We start from the raw sequence: 18,105 nt of genomic DNA on the forward strand, positions 1-18,105 counted from the left end.
TTATGACCCTTAACTTCAATTCACTGTTACTGTTTTCCATTTAAAAAGAGAGAGAAAATATTATTCAAGCAATAATCGGTTTTGTAAACGTGTTTTAGTTAAAATAAAAAAAAAAAAAAAAAAAAAAGAAGAATAGAAAGTTAAAAGTATTCCATTCTACAAAAGGTAACTTAAGCATGTGATAGGTTATTTAAAACCAAAACAACAAAGTCAGTGCTTGTTTAGTTCTTAATTGTAGTTATTATGCTTATTCTCAAAAAAATGGATTCTTAAAAACTGAGAATATGGTAAGTGACCAAAATATCTGTAACTAAAAGTGGCAGTTGGAGGTCGCAGACTAGGCTGAACTTCAGCATCCTTCTTAGGTCTACAAATTGCTTTAGTAACAGTTAAAACCTTATATAATCTAATGAGAATTAAATTATGGTGCTTTAATTGCTCGTTGAATAAACAAGTAATTATAGCAGTTTCTTTGCAAATGTCTTGCTATTAAGTTCAGAACAGAAGTACATTTCTACAAAGTTACAACAGATAGAATTATTTTCTAAAACTTGCCTCATTCATGAAATGCATCTAAATAAAGATATCAGTGCATATGCACATATTCCCCAACCTTGGCCTACTTTATAAATGGGTCATATCAACATATATAACTTATAGACTTTTTTTTTTTTTACAGGAGATAAATTAACTTAAATTAATTTCAAGACTCATCAAGATATCTCAACTCATTACTAGTCTTAATAAAGGATTTTACCTTCTGCATAAAACATAGTATACATTCTAAATACAAATGATAATGGGGTTTATTAGTTGTATAATTTGGAGAACAGAACAATCCCAAAAGAAATACAAAAAAAGAAGTATCCTACTGATATAAAAATGGGCATAATTGTTAGAATCTGACAAAATGTTATATTATGTCATGACGTGCCTTTAAGCACCAGCAAAGATTGACACCTAAAGGAAGAAATCTGTGACAAATCTGTGATCAAAACCTAAGGAAATTTCTTATTGCCAAAAATTGTAAAAATTAGTACAAGTTAAATACTACGGCTTTGAGAATTACTGGTTTGGGTGCAGGTGTAGATCCTCAAAAACAAAAATGAATAAAATGTCTGTCTACTCAGTAACCCTATGAAATATATGGAGGCACTTTAAAAGGGTAGAAATTGTGTTAATTTTATTGGCTTGTTTGAGCTCAAAGCTAAACACTATCGTAGAAGTGTGGAATAACATGCAGTTTCTGTGGCAAATCCAGTACCACAAGGAGTTAAAATGAAGGGAAATACAGTGGAACCTCAGCTTACGAGTAACTTGGTGTATTTCACTATAAGAGCAAAGCTTGATGTACGAGCAAATACTCACCGTACGCACTTCCGGTTCCGTACTGTCACCGTGGTCTGACCCGCTCTTGCAGTCCATACAAACATTATGCTCACCTTACCTTCCGTTCCATCGCCAGCCTCCCGGTTCTTGTAGCTCGCCGGTATAGGATGTGTATCGGATAACCATCACGATGATGGAGGAACTTCCGCTGTCAGCCGCTTCTCAAAGGCAGCTCACTGACCAATCAGAGGCAGGCGGCTCCAGCCTTTGATGTCAGCGCTCTGGCAGTGGAAACTCCGGCATCAGTTGCAATGGTTACCCAATACACATCCTGTACCAGAGAACTACAAGAACCGGGAGGCCGGCGATGGAACGGAAGGCAAGGTGAACATAATGTGTGTGCGTGCGTGTTTGTGCATGTGTGGAATGGCACAATAGGGGACCAGGAGGGGATATTGAACACGTTGTGGAACGACTTGTCTGAGATTGCATTATTTCCTATGGGAAATTTTGCTTTGCTAGATGACTAACTTGGTTTACAAGCACACTCCCAGAAGGGATTGTTCTCGTAAACAAAGGTTCCACTGTAGATAATAATGGAAGAATTTATACTTCTCTTTCCCATTAGGCTATGTGCGCACGTTGCGTACAGTTCACTGCAGAAATTTCTGCAGTGATCTGAAGAGCACATGTGCGCTTTAAATCGCTGCAGAAATGTCCGTAGTGAAGCCGATTCCATGCGCTCTGCCTGCAGCTCCTGCCATAGACAGAGCGCACGAAAGAAGTGACATGTCACTTCTTAGAACGCAGCGCTTCGGCAATAGCCGAAGCGCTGCGCTCTAAAACGCCACGTGCGCACGGCCCCTGCACAATCTCCATAGACTGTGCAGGGGACGCAGGACGCATGCAGTTACGCTGCGCTACAAAGCGCAGCGTAACTGCATGTATTTGCGCAACGTGCGCACATAGCCTTAGAATCACTTCTGGCTCTAACTGCATGTGTGTTTTCAGCCTTACAATAGACTATCAGATTTTGGTGCAACGATTTCTTTATTAAATAATGGTGGTACCAAAGATAAATTGGCACTATGTTAAAGTAGTTGTTTGAAATTCTGAGCAGATATTTTATACTGATGTGTTAAATATCAGAAATAAATTTGAAAACGTTCATAAAAAAAAAAAAAAGGGAGTTTAGAGGTCGAATTATTACCGCGATGCACAGACAGGCCTTGAACAAGAGCTTCATATACAAGTATGTCTATGAGGCTGCCGAACTTGGGTCAGGAGACCAACAGCCAGTCAGTACATCGCGGTCTGATTACAGATTGCGACACAAAGATGTGTGATTCTGGCTTCAGCGGTAGATCCATGATAATGATCTTACAAGTTAGAAGCATGGGTATGACCAACAGTCCAACTACATCGTGTCTCATAGTGGAATATCTTAACATTCACAAGAGTCTTTTTCCAAACAATTCATAAAAACTGCTGTCCTAGAATTTTGTTACAATCAATATGCTCACTTATATATTTTTTTCATTATTAAATTTTTGCCTTTACTTTAGTATTTTTTTTTAATTCATGCCTATTTTACCCACCCTCTAGTGATCCTTAGCCAAACTGAGGCATTGAATATGCGAGTTAAGGCTCTCACTTCTCCTAGCACAACCAATGCTCTGAGGAAGTCATATAGTGTGCTGAAATTTGTGAACGTTAAGTCACTTCACCTCCTTTGGCGCTCCCTGATTCTCTAATAGAAACCATAAAAAATGGACCATGCATGAGATGGCTTGTGAATGTCTGAAGCTTTAGGAGGATTTGTGCCTTCCAGTTACAGTAGGGGACCGACCAGATTATCTGTAGTTTTTAATTGGTTCATGATACTGAAAGAACAACTGATGGGATGCAAGCAAACTGACAGTACATTTAACACCCATCAATATCAATATATGCATGTGGTGAGGCTGGTACCAGCATCTTGCAGGAGAACTGCTGCAGTACCGGCTTGGAAAGGCAACTGAACAATGCCTTATATCTTCCTAGTGGCCCACGGTGCTACGATTCAGTGATATACTTATGGTTTACCTCAACTTGCTTTTAACAGCAACAGAATGGATCCAGTGAGAATGAGCATTATGCCTGGTCGGGCATCTACATTACTTTCTGCACTATTTCCCTTTATTTTGTATCTCTGTAGTAAAGTTATGTAGGACTTTTTCCTATGAGTTTATGATGTGTCCATATATTTATGATGGGATATCAGGCTGGAAGGGTAGGGGTTTAATCATGAATTGACTAGCATAACCCATGTATCAGAATCTTTCATTAATTTTGATTATCTAGAGATTAGACAATTTTGTAAATCATATTTTCCTGTATTTTGCTTGGGCCCTAGCTAGATTTGGGAATTATGAATTAATAGTGATCATGATTGTGTTAAAATTAATGCAGGATCACACAAACTGATGGTGATTTTGTTCTTAATAAAAATTTATTTCAATCTTTCACTACCAGAAAGACTTATTACCTCGTTTGTCCCTTTTTTATTGTCCCTTGCTCTGGTTAATTAATTCACAAAAACACTCAATAGGACCTATTAAATGTAAATCTATTGCAGGCTTACTCAAATTGCATTTATTTAATGGATAAACTTAGAACAGTTAAAAAAAAAAAGAAAGAAAGTACCATTGATATGACAATTGACCATTAAGTCTGAAGCAGCATATCATAATGCTATGTGACTGGATGAGGTAGCCTTTTGCTGTAAACAGAATAGAAATTAAAAACAAAAAAACAATGTAAGCATTGTGAATACAAGCCAAAATAAAACTCAAATCACAAATATTCACATACAGTAAATAGTTAGAATATGAACAGTTTTATAGTTAACACGTAAAATAAAAATATAAGTATTTATGCGATTACCAGAATTGTGGGTCGATATGAAATATGAGAGGTAGTTACTAATACCAGAATATAACACTTAATATATTAGATATACGTTCTACATCTATTTGGTTTGTTCCAATACAACAACAGGTCTGTAGACGATTTGGTAATGGGATGGAAAATATCACATGGTGTATTCCCTGAGTTCTTAGTCCTGAGTATGTTTTGAAGTAATGATAGTATTTTCCTATACAAAAATAAAACAGGCTTGTATGTGCTCCATCTAGTTCAGAAGGGGAGGGTAACACAGGCGTTGGATGAATATATGAGCAGTGACGGCACGATGGCCCGCTAATTACAGTTCTGAACTCTATGTAAACAGGGAATGCCCATTTCTCAAATTCCACAAACTTTCTATTGGCAGAAAGTGAGTAAACTTTGGTTTCATAGACAGTGGCGTTCTGATTTTCTTCCAAGCACTTCTCGTAGAGCACACAGTACAGAAGCATCAGGACAATTCCAGGTGCCATTAAAAGCACATGGTCTTAGGTTATGCAACTCCACTTTAATTTGTCTACATAACTTAAATAAGACTCATTTTTCCTTACGTAAGGCAAGGAAGCATCTCATGAAGTCATCACATTCAATATCGTCAAAAGGTAAAACTTTGCATTAGACCACAATGAAAAATAAAATACAATTATCAGTACTATATAAACATAGAAAAAAAAAAATATAATAAAAAAACACAGTCATGGGATTCAAGTGTAGTGACTTGAAATTTGCCAGTGGATAGAAAAACCATGATGAACAGCAGCAATATTACAATAATGGAAATTGAACCAGTATTTTTCATATAGAAATGACTGGATTTCAGATGTGATTAGAAAATGTAACTGGCAAACAGATATGACTATTACATGGATGTGTCTCGAGGCGTAACTAATCAGCAGCACTAAATTAAACTGAATGGATAGTCATTTCTATAAAACAGATAGACAAATGGAAAGTACTGAAAAAATACACAACATTATTATTCATAGAAATGTATAAAGAAGAAAGTCATTATTATTTGCGTTTTATCATTTAAAGGGGTGTCCCAGTCTCTATAAATTATCTACTGTAGAGGCGATAATGGTTAGATGGATGTGGATCCCAGAAATTTCATTGATTGGTGAGAGTACCAGTGTCAGGACCAAAACCGGCCTAAGAATTATTAACAATTGGATAGGTAATTCAAGTAGTCTGGAAGACCCCCATTAAAGGAATATGTTTTGGACACAAGACTAGCTCGCTCCATATGGATACACATTATAGTGTATAGTGTCAGTGTCTACTGATATGAATTTTATAAGCATGTGGCATGACTAATATTTTTTCAAAAGAAGTGATAGCCAATTTGTATAAGTTTCACACTATTGGAAAAGGCAAATGAGTCTTCTGCCAGACATGAAACTTGAAGTGTTAAGGGTTATTTAACACCTCTTACTTTTGCACCAGTAGCAGCGGTGTTTCTGAGGTAGGGTCTCTTAACCGCTTGCCAGGTATTCCAATGTATATGATGCAAGTCCGGTACCAAAATCACTATTTGCAAAGATGAGGTGGTTCTAAGAGAATTACATACAGCAACCAGAAGACTCTTCAGTATGTTCAATCCATAATTTCCCATGGGATCAATAAAGTGTATCGTATGTCTGTGCCATAGCAATCAGTTAAAATACAGTAACACAAACATCTCACATGATGCCAGTATATATATATATATATATATGGATTTGAAAGACTTGCTCTGATAATGATTTGTAAAATATTAGATTAAAAACAAAGATTGTAACATCTATCTGAAGGCACATTTCCCTTGGTCCATATGCAGGCATTGTAATAAAAGGGAAATCTGTCAGCAGGATTTCACTCCCAAAAAACTATATATATATGTGCATGTAGCTCTTTCAAAGTCAAGTTTAGTTAAAATTTTACATGGTCAGTCTGTTCGTAGCCTCTGTCACTCCAGCTCTATGCTCCACCCAGATCCATCTCCTCTTGCTCTTAACTTTAGACAAAAAGGAGACATCAGTAAAGTAGGAGGAAGGCGATGCTGGGCAGGGCATAGAGCTGAAGTGACGGAGGCTCTAGGATTACAATCTCATTTGCATATAAATTCAAACACTGATTACTTGGTAACCGAAGAATGGACTGGCCATGTAACGGTATTACTGGTAGAGTTGAGCGAGTACCTAACTATTTGTACTCACTATACTCATAACGAGTACTGTCTAATACTAGCGTACTTGTTCCGAATAGCGTGTGCAATGCAAGTCAATGGGGAATACTTGCAATGTAATGAGTAACCCGAATTCTGCACCATTCGCTACTCGCACGAATACTACGGCATTCGGGTTACTCGTTACTTTGCAAGTTTTTCCCCATTGACTTGCATTGCACACTCTATTGCGAATGAATACGCGAGTATTAGACTGTACTCGTTATGAGTACAGTGAATACGAATAGTTAGGCCGGGGCCACAGGGGGCACTAGTGCGATACTGGCAAGACACTCGGCTCGCACTGGCAGCACAGCGGGAGCAGAGTGTCATGCTAGTATCCCTGCATCTGAGGTCCGACTGTGCGAGCTGACCTCAGCTGCGGGGGCGGGCCAGCACTGAGGAGGGGTGGGCTGGCACGGAGGAAAGGAGGGAGGGATTTCTCTCCCTCTTTCCTCCGTAGTTGGCTATTGCGATTCTCGCTCTGCACGTGCGGTACACCAGTGTACCGCGAGTGTAGTGCGAGTTTTCTCTCGCCCCATTCACTTGAATGGATGCAAGAGAAAAAAAAAAAAAAAAAAAAAGAGTCTCGCATTACAATCACAGCATGCTGCGATTGTTTTCTCGGTCCGATTAGGGCTGAGAAAATAATCGCTCATGTGTGCTGACACACAGGCTAAAATTGGTCCGAGTGAAATGCGATGTTTTATCGCATTCCACTCGCACCGATTTTCTCGCCGTGTGGTTTAGGCCTTAGGTACTACTCACTCAACTCTAATTACTGGGCTTGTCTTTGAAAGTGTTACATATGCATATAAACACTGTAAATATACACACATACATATAGCCTATTGTTTGGTTGCTGTAGGTAAGTCTTCATTTTGCCACTGCTAGTTTTGGAGCTAAAGCATATGACGTTATGCAGGGCATGTGTGAGTTTGCATGAGCTGTAATGTGGCATAATGTGCATAGATTATCTTGCGCATGAGGCAGTTTTTTATGTAACAGCTTCAACATGATGTGCTTATATTAACACATTATACAAGTGTTTATATGGAAGTGTTTACAATCACTGTACACATTATGGTATGTACTCAAAAAAAAATTATGTGCTTGTGCGATTTCACTCATATCAGCTGACACAAACGGCAGTATACAGTATTACAGGTTTGTGGACTCCCACATGGGAACCAGAGACTCTTCTACTTGATACTGCATTATTTAAAAGGGGGCTTATCCATTTTTCTGACATGCCTCTTATCAAATAATTGTAGTTCCCATGACTTATAATTCAGGAACAGCTTTTCTGTATATACTGCATTGTTCTGGATTCCTCATGGGCGGTACCACCTTGCCACTAGGACGTCTGACACTTGCAGCACTGATTGGACAATGTCAGACTGTATGGAGACACCCCTCTCCAATTAGTAACACCTACTTGACAAATGATTCATACATTTTAGGAGGAATAATTGAAGGCCAGCGCAATGCAGAAAAGGCTCCCAGAATGGCCATTTTATGGGAAATACAACTATTTGCTCACCACGGCCCCCCGAAGAAGACATCGAAACGTGCGCGTCGGGGCACGTTTTACTCGGGTTCTACCTTCCTCATTATGGGTGAGTGCAGCACAGGGACTTTGTTTATGTTAATATGATGCATTTTTGACTAATGCTTGTCTCTGCTATAATTGCGGTGTGGTAAATGGTCCGACTTTCCGGATATTGGACCCCCTATGTATGTTATTCCCTCTTGGTGCACACTATAATAGGTGTGCGCATTGCGGACCATTGGTGTTTATTTGGGCCCATTATCCATTTGGTTTGTCTGGCCATATCCCACCTATTATTTTGGTGACTCTGCTTCCCCAATGAACGGTGGACTCCTGGTCCTTTTGCGTCAGTGACATCTCCTTGTTGAAGCCTGATTTTTGTCTAATGCTGTTGTTATTGTGTCATGTCACTTTTTTGCTATTGATTATATTAATAAAATATTTGTTATATTTTTGCAAAAAAGCAGTAATTGTTGTCATTTTGAATTGGTCATCCCATGACCTCATGACTACTATTCCCATAGTCCTCTTGTCTTTATATCAAATAGGAGAGCTGAAAGGCCTTTAACTTCATCCGCACGTCATACATTATATGAAGCGCAGCACTTCAAATATTGGTGTATGTTTTGGCATTTCTCATGGCTAAACACTATTCCAGTATGCTTACATCATACATAGCCGACAATATTGCTTTGATTAAGTCACATTCTCCAGTAGATGAAGAAAAAAAAAAAAAGCAAATAAAATCAAAGCAAAAATCATTTCTGGGCAGTTTTAATACTACAGGTGCCGGATTTAAATCCATCTACACCATAAAAACACACTAAACATTTATCACAAATGTGACTGCGCAGAAAGATAAAATAAATAGGAGTGTTCCAAAGAAAAATGTTTTAAAAAAAGGAACCACGAATATTGCTTCATACTTTGACGGGTGCTAGGAATGCAAATTGTTGAGAATATATATATATATATACACATACGTCCATATATACTCTGCTTTGAAATTGTAGCCATGATGTACACACACACACACACATTCATACACACAAAATGAGGTACAATTCATAACACCCTGCATGGTCAGTTTGCTTGGAGTGATTTGTCCATTTGCAGATTATTTTTGTCCTTAAATTCACAGTTCCTCAACAGTAGTTAAAATTCCAGGTCAGTTGCGAATAATGAAATGACTTCCCCTGTACTTATATGAGGTAGAACTTCCCAGAAAAGGCAAGTTTAAGGGAAACACAGAGACGAAGCTAAGTTTTTTTTCGTTTTTGAACAGAAGGCCCCTTTCTGCTTTGTTCTTCAGGCGATGTAGATATCTTACTTAAGGAAGCTTCTTGCGGTGACCTGCTTGAACGTTCTGAGTGCTCTGATCTTCCCTCCTGAGAATATGATGGAGATGAATAGCCATAAGCCCCTCCTCCTTCCCATTGAAAAGCAGAAGTCGAAGGCTGCTGTTCTGCTTCATATCTTCCCTGAGAGGCTTCTGGATGTTGTGGAACCATCTTGTGGGGACAGTTAGCTACCATGTGCATTATGCTTTGACAGTAATGGCACTTTTTTGGCTGAGGAGGTAGATTACATTCTTTAGCATGATGGTCTAGGCCACCACAGTTGTAGCATCTGTAAAATAGGAAAGACAAGGTACATCAGTTACGGTTCAATACTCAACCTTTGTCATTTATATTACTTTTACAGCACTATTAAAAAGGAATCTGTTATGTTATGCTGATCTCAAATTAGACACGGATTCCAGTGATGTGTCACTTACTCGGCAGCTTACTGGAATTTTGATATAATCACCATTTTATGAGCAGGAGATTATTACTAGAGGACTAGTAAACCAGCTGCCATATAGTCCTCCATACTCATGAGCTCTTTGTAACCTCACCCCCACACCTGATTGGCAGCCTTCTTTCCATGTACAGTGTACACAGAGAGCTGCTAATCAGTGGTGTGGGTTGGGTTCAGATGAACTGGTGGGGTTACAGCAGACAACACAGTGACTATCAAAATGACAGGAAGCAGCTCAGTAAGTGACATCACTGGAATCCGTGTATCTGCTACTACATTATGCTGCTCTCAGATGAGGTAGCAGGGGAGCCATTACCTTTAAATTTACATAACGCTTTACAGACTGATATCACTACCCCCATTGGGACTCACAATCCTAATTCCCTATCTGGATGTCTTTGGGTTGTGGGAGGAAACGCGAGTACCTGAAAAAAACAGGACCATAGTGCTAACCACTAGGCTGCCCATATCACCAAGAACAAACCGTACGATTGCTGTATCTTTACACCACTTTTTGTCAGCAGCAATATATAACAACCGATTATGGACTGATTTCCATTTATCCCCTTCCTGGTACTTAAAGGCAACCAGCCACCAGGATTTTCCCTTACAAACTGTGGCCACAACCAGGGTGGTAGGCTCTTATATACAGTATTCTAGAATGCTGTATATAAGAGCCCAGGCCGCTCTGTATAATGTAAAAAAAAAACAAAACAAAAACACCTTTATTATACTCACCTGCGGGTCGGTCCGATGGGCGTCACTGGTATCGGGCAGGCTCTCTTCGCGCGATCGTTGTCCTTCTTCCCAGCTCCGTGTGGATGACAACCCTACATCATCCACACAGAGGCCTCCATTGTGCTACTGCGCATGCACACTTTGATCTGTCCTGCTGAGTGCAGATCAAAGTATTGTAGTGCGCATGCATGGGCGGTCTTTGACCTTTCCACACGCCTACGCATTACAGACCCAAGAGCAGCAACACCAAATCAGACCAGACTGCCCCCTAGGTGAGTATAATAAAGGTGTTTTTTAATGTCATACAGCGCGGCTTGGGCTCTTATATATAGTATTACAGAATGCTGTATTTAAGGGCTTACTGGTGTTGGCCACAGCTTATAGGGGAAAATCCTGATGACAGGTTCCCTTTAAGTCTAATAGTCTATACGTTAAATTTAGTAACAACTATAAAAATGTATATATATATATATCATCCATGAGGCACAGATACTTTGTGTAGAGAAGATCCACATATGCGGAAAATATCATTGTTGTCTACAATTCACAGAGAAGAATTTTGTTTTGATTAACCAACATTAATTAGCACATAAGAAAGTCAAGCAATAGGACTAAAAAGTATGAAGATCAGGCATTAAAAGCACAAATTAATTTCCCAAAGCCAAAATCAACAATTATCACTTTACCAAAATAAATGATTGCATATTGTTCACCTGATATTGTTAAACATGTACTTTTTTTTTTTTTTTTTTTTAAAAGGGAGAAAAAAAAAGTAATTTAATTGCCACAAGGTGGCGACATACTCATTTAGATTTGGGTTTCCGTAAATTTGTAGCAATGCAGTCTAATTGCTAACTATTAGTATCACATTTTCATTTCTTTCGAGCCAAAAAAGTAGGTTCTGGTTAATAGAAATTGCACATGGTGCATAAACAAAATGATAACTACATACACAATTGTATATATTAGCTTCTTTTAAAAAACAAAACAAAAAACAAAACAAGGATTTTTTTAATTTGGAAATTACACAATATTCTCAGAAGGCAAAAGCAATTGTTAAAAAATAAAAAAAAAAGTGTGTGTAATATCTGTTGTGTTTTATGGTCATGTCTGATATGGTCTCTATTTGCCCTTTGAGTTATAAAGAGCTGCGAAATATGTTGGCGTTTATATAAATAAAAGTTATTATTGCCCTCTAAAAATATATATTTTTTGACCTGTAGAAAATTAAATTGGGGCGGGAACTATATCTCGACCATGTGTTCGCATTAGAATGAAATGTGGAGGAGGGAATGAATGGAAGGATGAAGAATTTGGCATTGCTTTTAATTTTATATTTAGCAGTGGCCATTAAACAAAAATAAAAATGTATATCTATATAATAAAAATTAAACCTACTAGGTGTTTATGAACAAATACATGTGATATGTATAGGCTGCAGTTTTTTGGCTTATAAATTTCAAAATGTATGTCAAAAGGTATTGGACAAACACCCCACCCTCCAACAGAAAAGGGGTTAAAGGGCTTCAGAAGTGGTGCCGCCTGCAGCCATGGACAAATCAATTTAAATCAGTCACTATGGTATGCACAGTGTTAGCCGATTCAGTGAACCATTTCACGTCACCAATTGGCCAAAAACCTGCTGTCCAGCTCTTTCAATCAACGCGCACACCTTTGTAAGATTTATTGCTGCAAGTGCATTTTGACTACAAACCATATTAGACCTGATGCATGAAGATTTCTAAGTATGTACTGATTATTGCACACAAAAATTCTAATTGCTGCACAATGTCCTCTTCCGGATTCCTAACCCCCATCACATTTGCTTCCCTGCTGAGGCAATGCCTTAGATGCTATCTGCTCCTGTTTATGAGTGCCGGCTAAGAGGGGGATGGGAGCCATTTATTCCATCCTTTTGAGTATGTATTCACTTTGTGTCAATCATTCTTACCAGCAGCACAAATCAAGCCAGTTCTCAGTTTAGTTTTGTTTTTTTTGTCCATCAAGGATTTTCAGCAAAATGTGTAAACCCTTAATACAATGATTAATAGAATTCAGCCACAGAATTAACAGTTTTGACTTTTACTCAGCTGTTTGGTTCCGTGTATGGCACACAAAAGGTGGAGAGGAAAAGGATAAAGGAGACAAAACCAAAATGACTAATTTCTAAATGTTGTCAGGTGACGCTGCATTAATGATGGCTCATGTAGCACGTAGAGAAACTTCTCTTCAGCTGCTTCTAGGGCCCTCCAGAAGCACAGCTGCCAGTTGGAAAATATAATTGGTCATGGCAATCAATCTTTTTCCAAGGCATGTGCAGATCTGATAAAACATTAAGGGCATATTTACATTAAACCCTATATTCGCAAAGCCAAATATACAGGTGTTACATGATGGCAAGACGTACAAAATAAAAATAACTTGACAACCAATATAAGACCAACGAAAACAATGGGGACCAACAGCTACCGAAAAGCAGAATAGCGTGTACGAGGGTTCATTGGCCACACATACACACATACATAGATAACTGGTTTCACAACAGATTCATGAGATATTATATATCTAATATATACACACACATTATATTACACACATACACAATACAGTATATATACACACATATATATATATATATATATATATATATATATATATTTACATACACAATACAGTATATATACACATATATACACACACATACATATTACAGTATATATACACATACACAATACAGTATATATACATTCTATATACACATACATATTACAGTATATATTACAGTATATATACACATTATATACACACATACACTAATATATATATATATATATATATATATATACATACATACACACTATGTACACACACATATACATACACATATACATACAATTTATATTATATGTATGTATGAGAGATATATATATAGATATATATATATATATACACACACACATACATACATATACATATATACACACACACACACACACACACACACACACGTACATATATAGGAGTTTGTATGTTCTCCCCGTGTTTGCGTGGGCTTCCTCTGGGTACTCAGGTTTACTCCCACACCCCAAAAACATACTGATAGGGAACCTAGATTGTGAGCCCCAATGGGGACAGTGTTACCATTGTATGTAAAGCGCTGTGGAATTAACATCGCTATATAAATGAATAATTATATACACACAATAAATATATATATAAAATGTTCACAGAAAACCAAAAAAGAAAAAAATGCGCATATACTGTACATACGTACGTATATAGTAATCATACAAATAAATAAACCAGGGTACTTAGTAACATCCCACCGTGACAAGGTGTATCCAAATCGTGATAATGCTCTGTAATATTAAAACCTCACATTATATCAACAGATGTCAATGTAGATGGGGCAGGGCAGGACTGACAGGGGAACGACTGGTCAGACACCTGCCCATGGGAAGCTTTATAAATGAAATGCCTGGCTCATAAGGTGGGGGGCACGTCACTGTCTGTACTAAGTGCAAGAAACCTACACGTTGCATGTATATCTTATGCTCCGGCTCATTTCTTTGGTTTTGCTGATCTAAATGGTCGTAAAATTAGGTTTTAATAAAACATACTTCGTTTAGGACTAGTCATTCTAGAAATGTCAAATGTGTGACATTCATGACTCAGTGCCTGCAGTAGTGGCGATGAGATTGTGTGTTTGCGGACCTGCACTTTTTGAACATAGACATTATAGTAAGAAAGTCTCATGTGGGGTTTCTTCCCACACTACAAAGTCATACTGATAGGGAATTTAGATAGTGAGCCCCATTGGGGACAGCAACAGTCACATCTGTAAAGCACTGTGGTAGTAGTAATGGTGCTATATAAAAATTTACAAAATAAATAAAAGAAAATATACAATATCATGAATTACGTAACTTTAACTTACAATGGTAATAGTAGCCAGTGATTAATTTTACCAAATACAGTCACTGCAATACGTACTTTTCAACTTCAATTGTTTTCCAGCTGTGTGGGTTTAAAGGGAATCTGTCACCAGGTTTTTGCTCCATCATCTGATAGTAGCAGATTGTAGAGACAGAGACCTTGATTCCAGCTATGTGTCACTTACTGAGGTGTTTGCTGTCATTTTGATAAAATCAATGTTCTCATACAGAGCTCATGAAGACGCAGCACGCCAAGTAGTCTTCTAATGATAATCTACTGCTGATTAATTGGTGAGTTTATCAAAACTACACTAAGCTGCCCAGTAAGTGACACATTGCTGGAATCGGGATCTCTGCCCCTATGTTCTGCTGCTCTCAGATTAGGTGGAAAAAACCTGGTGACAGACTCCCTTTAAAGAGTAACTTAATTCAATGTATCAATAGTACACATGATATATCAAATGTATTTTTCCTCCATCAGGTGTGGTGTGGTGGCGCATGTTTTGACCTCCAGCTGCACTACAACTGCAGGAGGTAAAATTATACGCTACTTTATTATCCGTTGCTCCCATTTACCTTTATTATGCTCATTTAGGTATTTTGATGGTCTGTGCTCTTAATGGCAAGTTTAGAAGTGTTCATATGAACATTATACTTGCCTAATTTATATAATTGTACTGACGTACTGTATTTATATCGTTCTAGCTTATTGGCCTGGAATACCTTACACAAGCACGCTATACTTACCTCTTGTTTTGTTGTGCGGCTGACTGACTTTTTACAGATGTTTTTACCTGTTTTCTATGTATCTAATAAAGATGAAATTAATCTGTATGACTTCTGGTTCTATGTCACTCTATTCCTTTGCAGGTCTATATTTGTTTTGCGCTCCACCATCCATACCATCGTTGTTTATACTATGGAACTAATAATTTAGTTAGTTTTGAGTTTTACAGTTTTTTTCTTGACCTGTTGCTTAAGCTTATTTCTAAGGCTATTACAAAGTTGCTTATTATCATATCTGAGAAATCTGCTTCTTTTTGCCCCTGGATTTATCCTTCACCCTCAATTCATAGGTAAAATCTGTATTCAGTGGAGACAGATTTCACCACCTAATTGACAATGAAAGATCAGTCCAGGAGGAGAAAAACAGTTTTTGTTGAGAACATATATTACAAAGTCTCCGATTTCCGCCTGTACTGTTGATTTACAAAGAAGAAAAAAAAAAATAATAACTCTACGGTTACTCTAAGGCTGCTTTTACACATCAGTTTTTTGGCATCAGGCACGATCCGGCGAAAAAACTGATGGCGACGGATCTGGTGAAAAAACGGATCAGTTGCATCAGTTTTTTCCATCAATTCCTTCAGTTTTTTGACAGATTCGGTGTGATACTGAGCATGCTCAGTTAAAAAAAAAAAAACTGATCCGGCGGCCGGATCCGTTTTTTTGCCACATTACGCCGGATCCGGCGTCCATAGGCTTCCATTATAAAACACGCCGTCGGCGCGATCCTTTTTTTTGCCGGACACAAAAACGTTCTTTTCGTTTCATCCGGCAGCCGGACAAGTACATTTTGCCAGATCTGGCAAAAAACGGATGAAACGCAAGGCCATCCAGCACAATCCGGCGCTAATGAAAGTCTATGCGGGAAAAACGGATCCAGCGGCAACAGACGCCAGATCCGTTTTTTCATGTTTTTGCCATATTGTGCCTGATGGCAAAAAAACTAATGTGTGAAAGCAGCCTTAAGCCTGCTTTACACGGTACGACCGATTGTGCGATTTCACAATCGATCGTACCCGCCCCCGTCCTTTTTGCGTCACGGGCAAATCGCTGCCCGTGTCACACAAAGTTAGTAACCCCCGTCACACATACTTACCTCTCGTGCGACCTCGCTGTGGGCGGCGAACGTCCACTTCCTGGAGTGGGAGGGACGTTCGGCGTCACAGCGTCGTCACACGGCCGCCGGCCAATAGAAGCGGAGGGGCGGAGATGAGCGGGACGTAAACATCCCGCCCACCTCCTTCCTTCCACATAGAGACGGTGGCGGCCGCGGGAGGCAGGTGAGCTGCTCATCGTTCCCGTGGTGTCACACGGAGCGGCGTGTGCTACCACGAAACGATGGTCAACTAAATTAAACGATATTATGGAACCTAACTAGCAGTACCCGACTCACGATTTGTGAGCGATACTGCGTCGCTAGGAGGTGTCACACAGGCCGGCATAGCAAGCTATGCCGGATGTGCGTCACAAAAACCGTGACCCCGACGATCTATCGCACGATAGATTGCCTGGTGTAAAGCAGCCTTAAGGCTATGTGCGCACTTACCGGATTTTGCCGCGGATTTTCTGCTTGTTTCGCTGCAGAAAATGTTCATAACATCTCTGCAGTGAATCACCAGCAAATCCTATGGAGAAAAAAAATCCTGTGCGCACTAGGCAGAATTTGACAGCTGCATGTTTTTCTGCGGAAATCCCGCAGCAAAAACAAGTGCATGTCACTTCTTTTCCGCAGGTAGCTGCGGGTTTTCCCTAATCTAATGTAAAAATCACGCAGGGAACAGCTTGCGGAAAAACCGCACCAAATCCGCACCAATTCCGCACCAAATCAGCAACAAAACGCGACAATCCGCATGCGGATTTTGGTGCGGAATTTGGTGCGGATTTTTTCCGCAGGTGATAACATCTTTGAGAGCCTGCGGAATTTACGCAAGGAAATTTCATTTCCCAGTGCGCACATAGCCTAAGAATGAAAAATATTCCCATTCCATTAATACTGCAAGAAACATAAAAAAGTTACTATTAGAGTATCTACAAAATGAAATGATCTTACCATGTATGACTAAGGTTCATAATGCAGCTAAAGCAAAAATGTAGACACAGATGTCACAGTCTTTACAAATAAACAAATTGTAAATCCAAAGTAGGATGATAGACACCATCCAACATGTACACTAAAAACAAAAAGAAAACATCCCAAGCAATACCTTTAACAGCAACAAATTAATACAGATCTACACTGCCTGTGCCACAAAGACTCCCACATTATAGGTTTTGGTCAAGAAATTCTTGACAGCTGAACAATTTCACCATTCATGTAGTTGTTTCAGCTAAATTTCCATATTTTACACATAGTCGCACTGCTATGGTTAACATTCACAGGTATTAATGGTATTATTTAGATATTTCTCTGGATTTACTCTGACTACAGCTTTTCTACCTTTGCCCTAGTGGTCAACCTGCATTTGTGTTCTTATTACATCCATCCACAGCTACATACACATATAGATCACAAATACATCCATACATACACATATACATACACCTTTTAGTTAAATAAATTTATAGTGTGTATTCTAGCTGTGGATCGATAAAATAACAAAATTAAAGCAGACCACTATGGGAAAGGCAGAAAAGCTGTATTTGAGAGTTAAGGCTAGGTTCACATTTCCGTTGTTTTGCATCAGTCACATGCGTTGCTTAACGCATGTGACTGATGCGTTGTACAACGGATGACAAAGAACAGAAATCATTGTCGGACTCCATTGTGTGCGGGGGTGGAGCGCGAAGGGGGCGGAGCGTGAGGGGGCGGAGCGTGA

General features: G+C 38.8%; 1 protein-coding gene across 1 annotated transcript in view; it reads right to left on the bottom strand.

Annotated features, from left to right (window-relative positions):
* Positions 1-9,289: 9,289 nt before the first annotated feature.
* Positions 9,290-18,105, bottom strand: part of LIN28B (lin-28 RNA binding posttranscriptional regulator B) — a gene marked incomplete at its 5' end in the record, with an annotated part of 96,169 nt that continues 87,353 nt past the window's right edge. The window contains one exon of the mRNA XM_075341489.1: positions 9,290-9,659. Within this exon, the coding sequence (XP_075197604.1) occupies positions 9,290-9,659 (370 nt within the window). The remainder of the gene's footprint in view (positions 9,660-18,105) is intronic.

This window comes from Anomaloglossus baeobatrachus, chromosome 3 (genome assembly GCF_048569485.1).
Source record: "Anomaloglossus baeobatrachus isolate aAnoBae1 chromosome 3, aAnoBae1.hap1, whole genome shotgun sequence".
In the NCBI taxonomy this organism is placed as follows: domain Eukaryota; kingdom Metazoa; phylum Chordata; class Amphibia; order Anura; family Aromobatidae; genus Anomaloglossus; species Anomaloglossus baeobatrachus.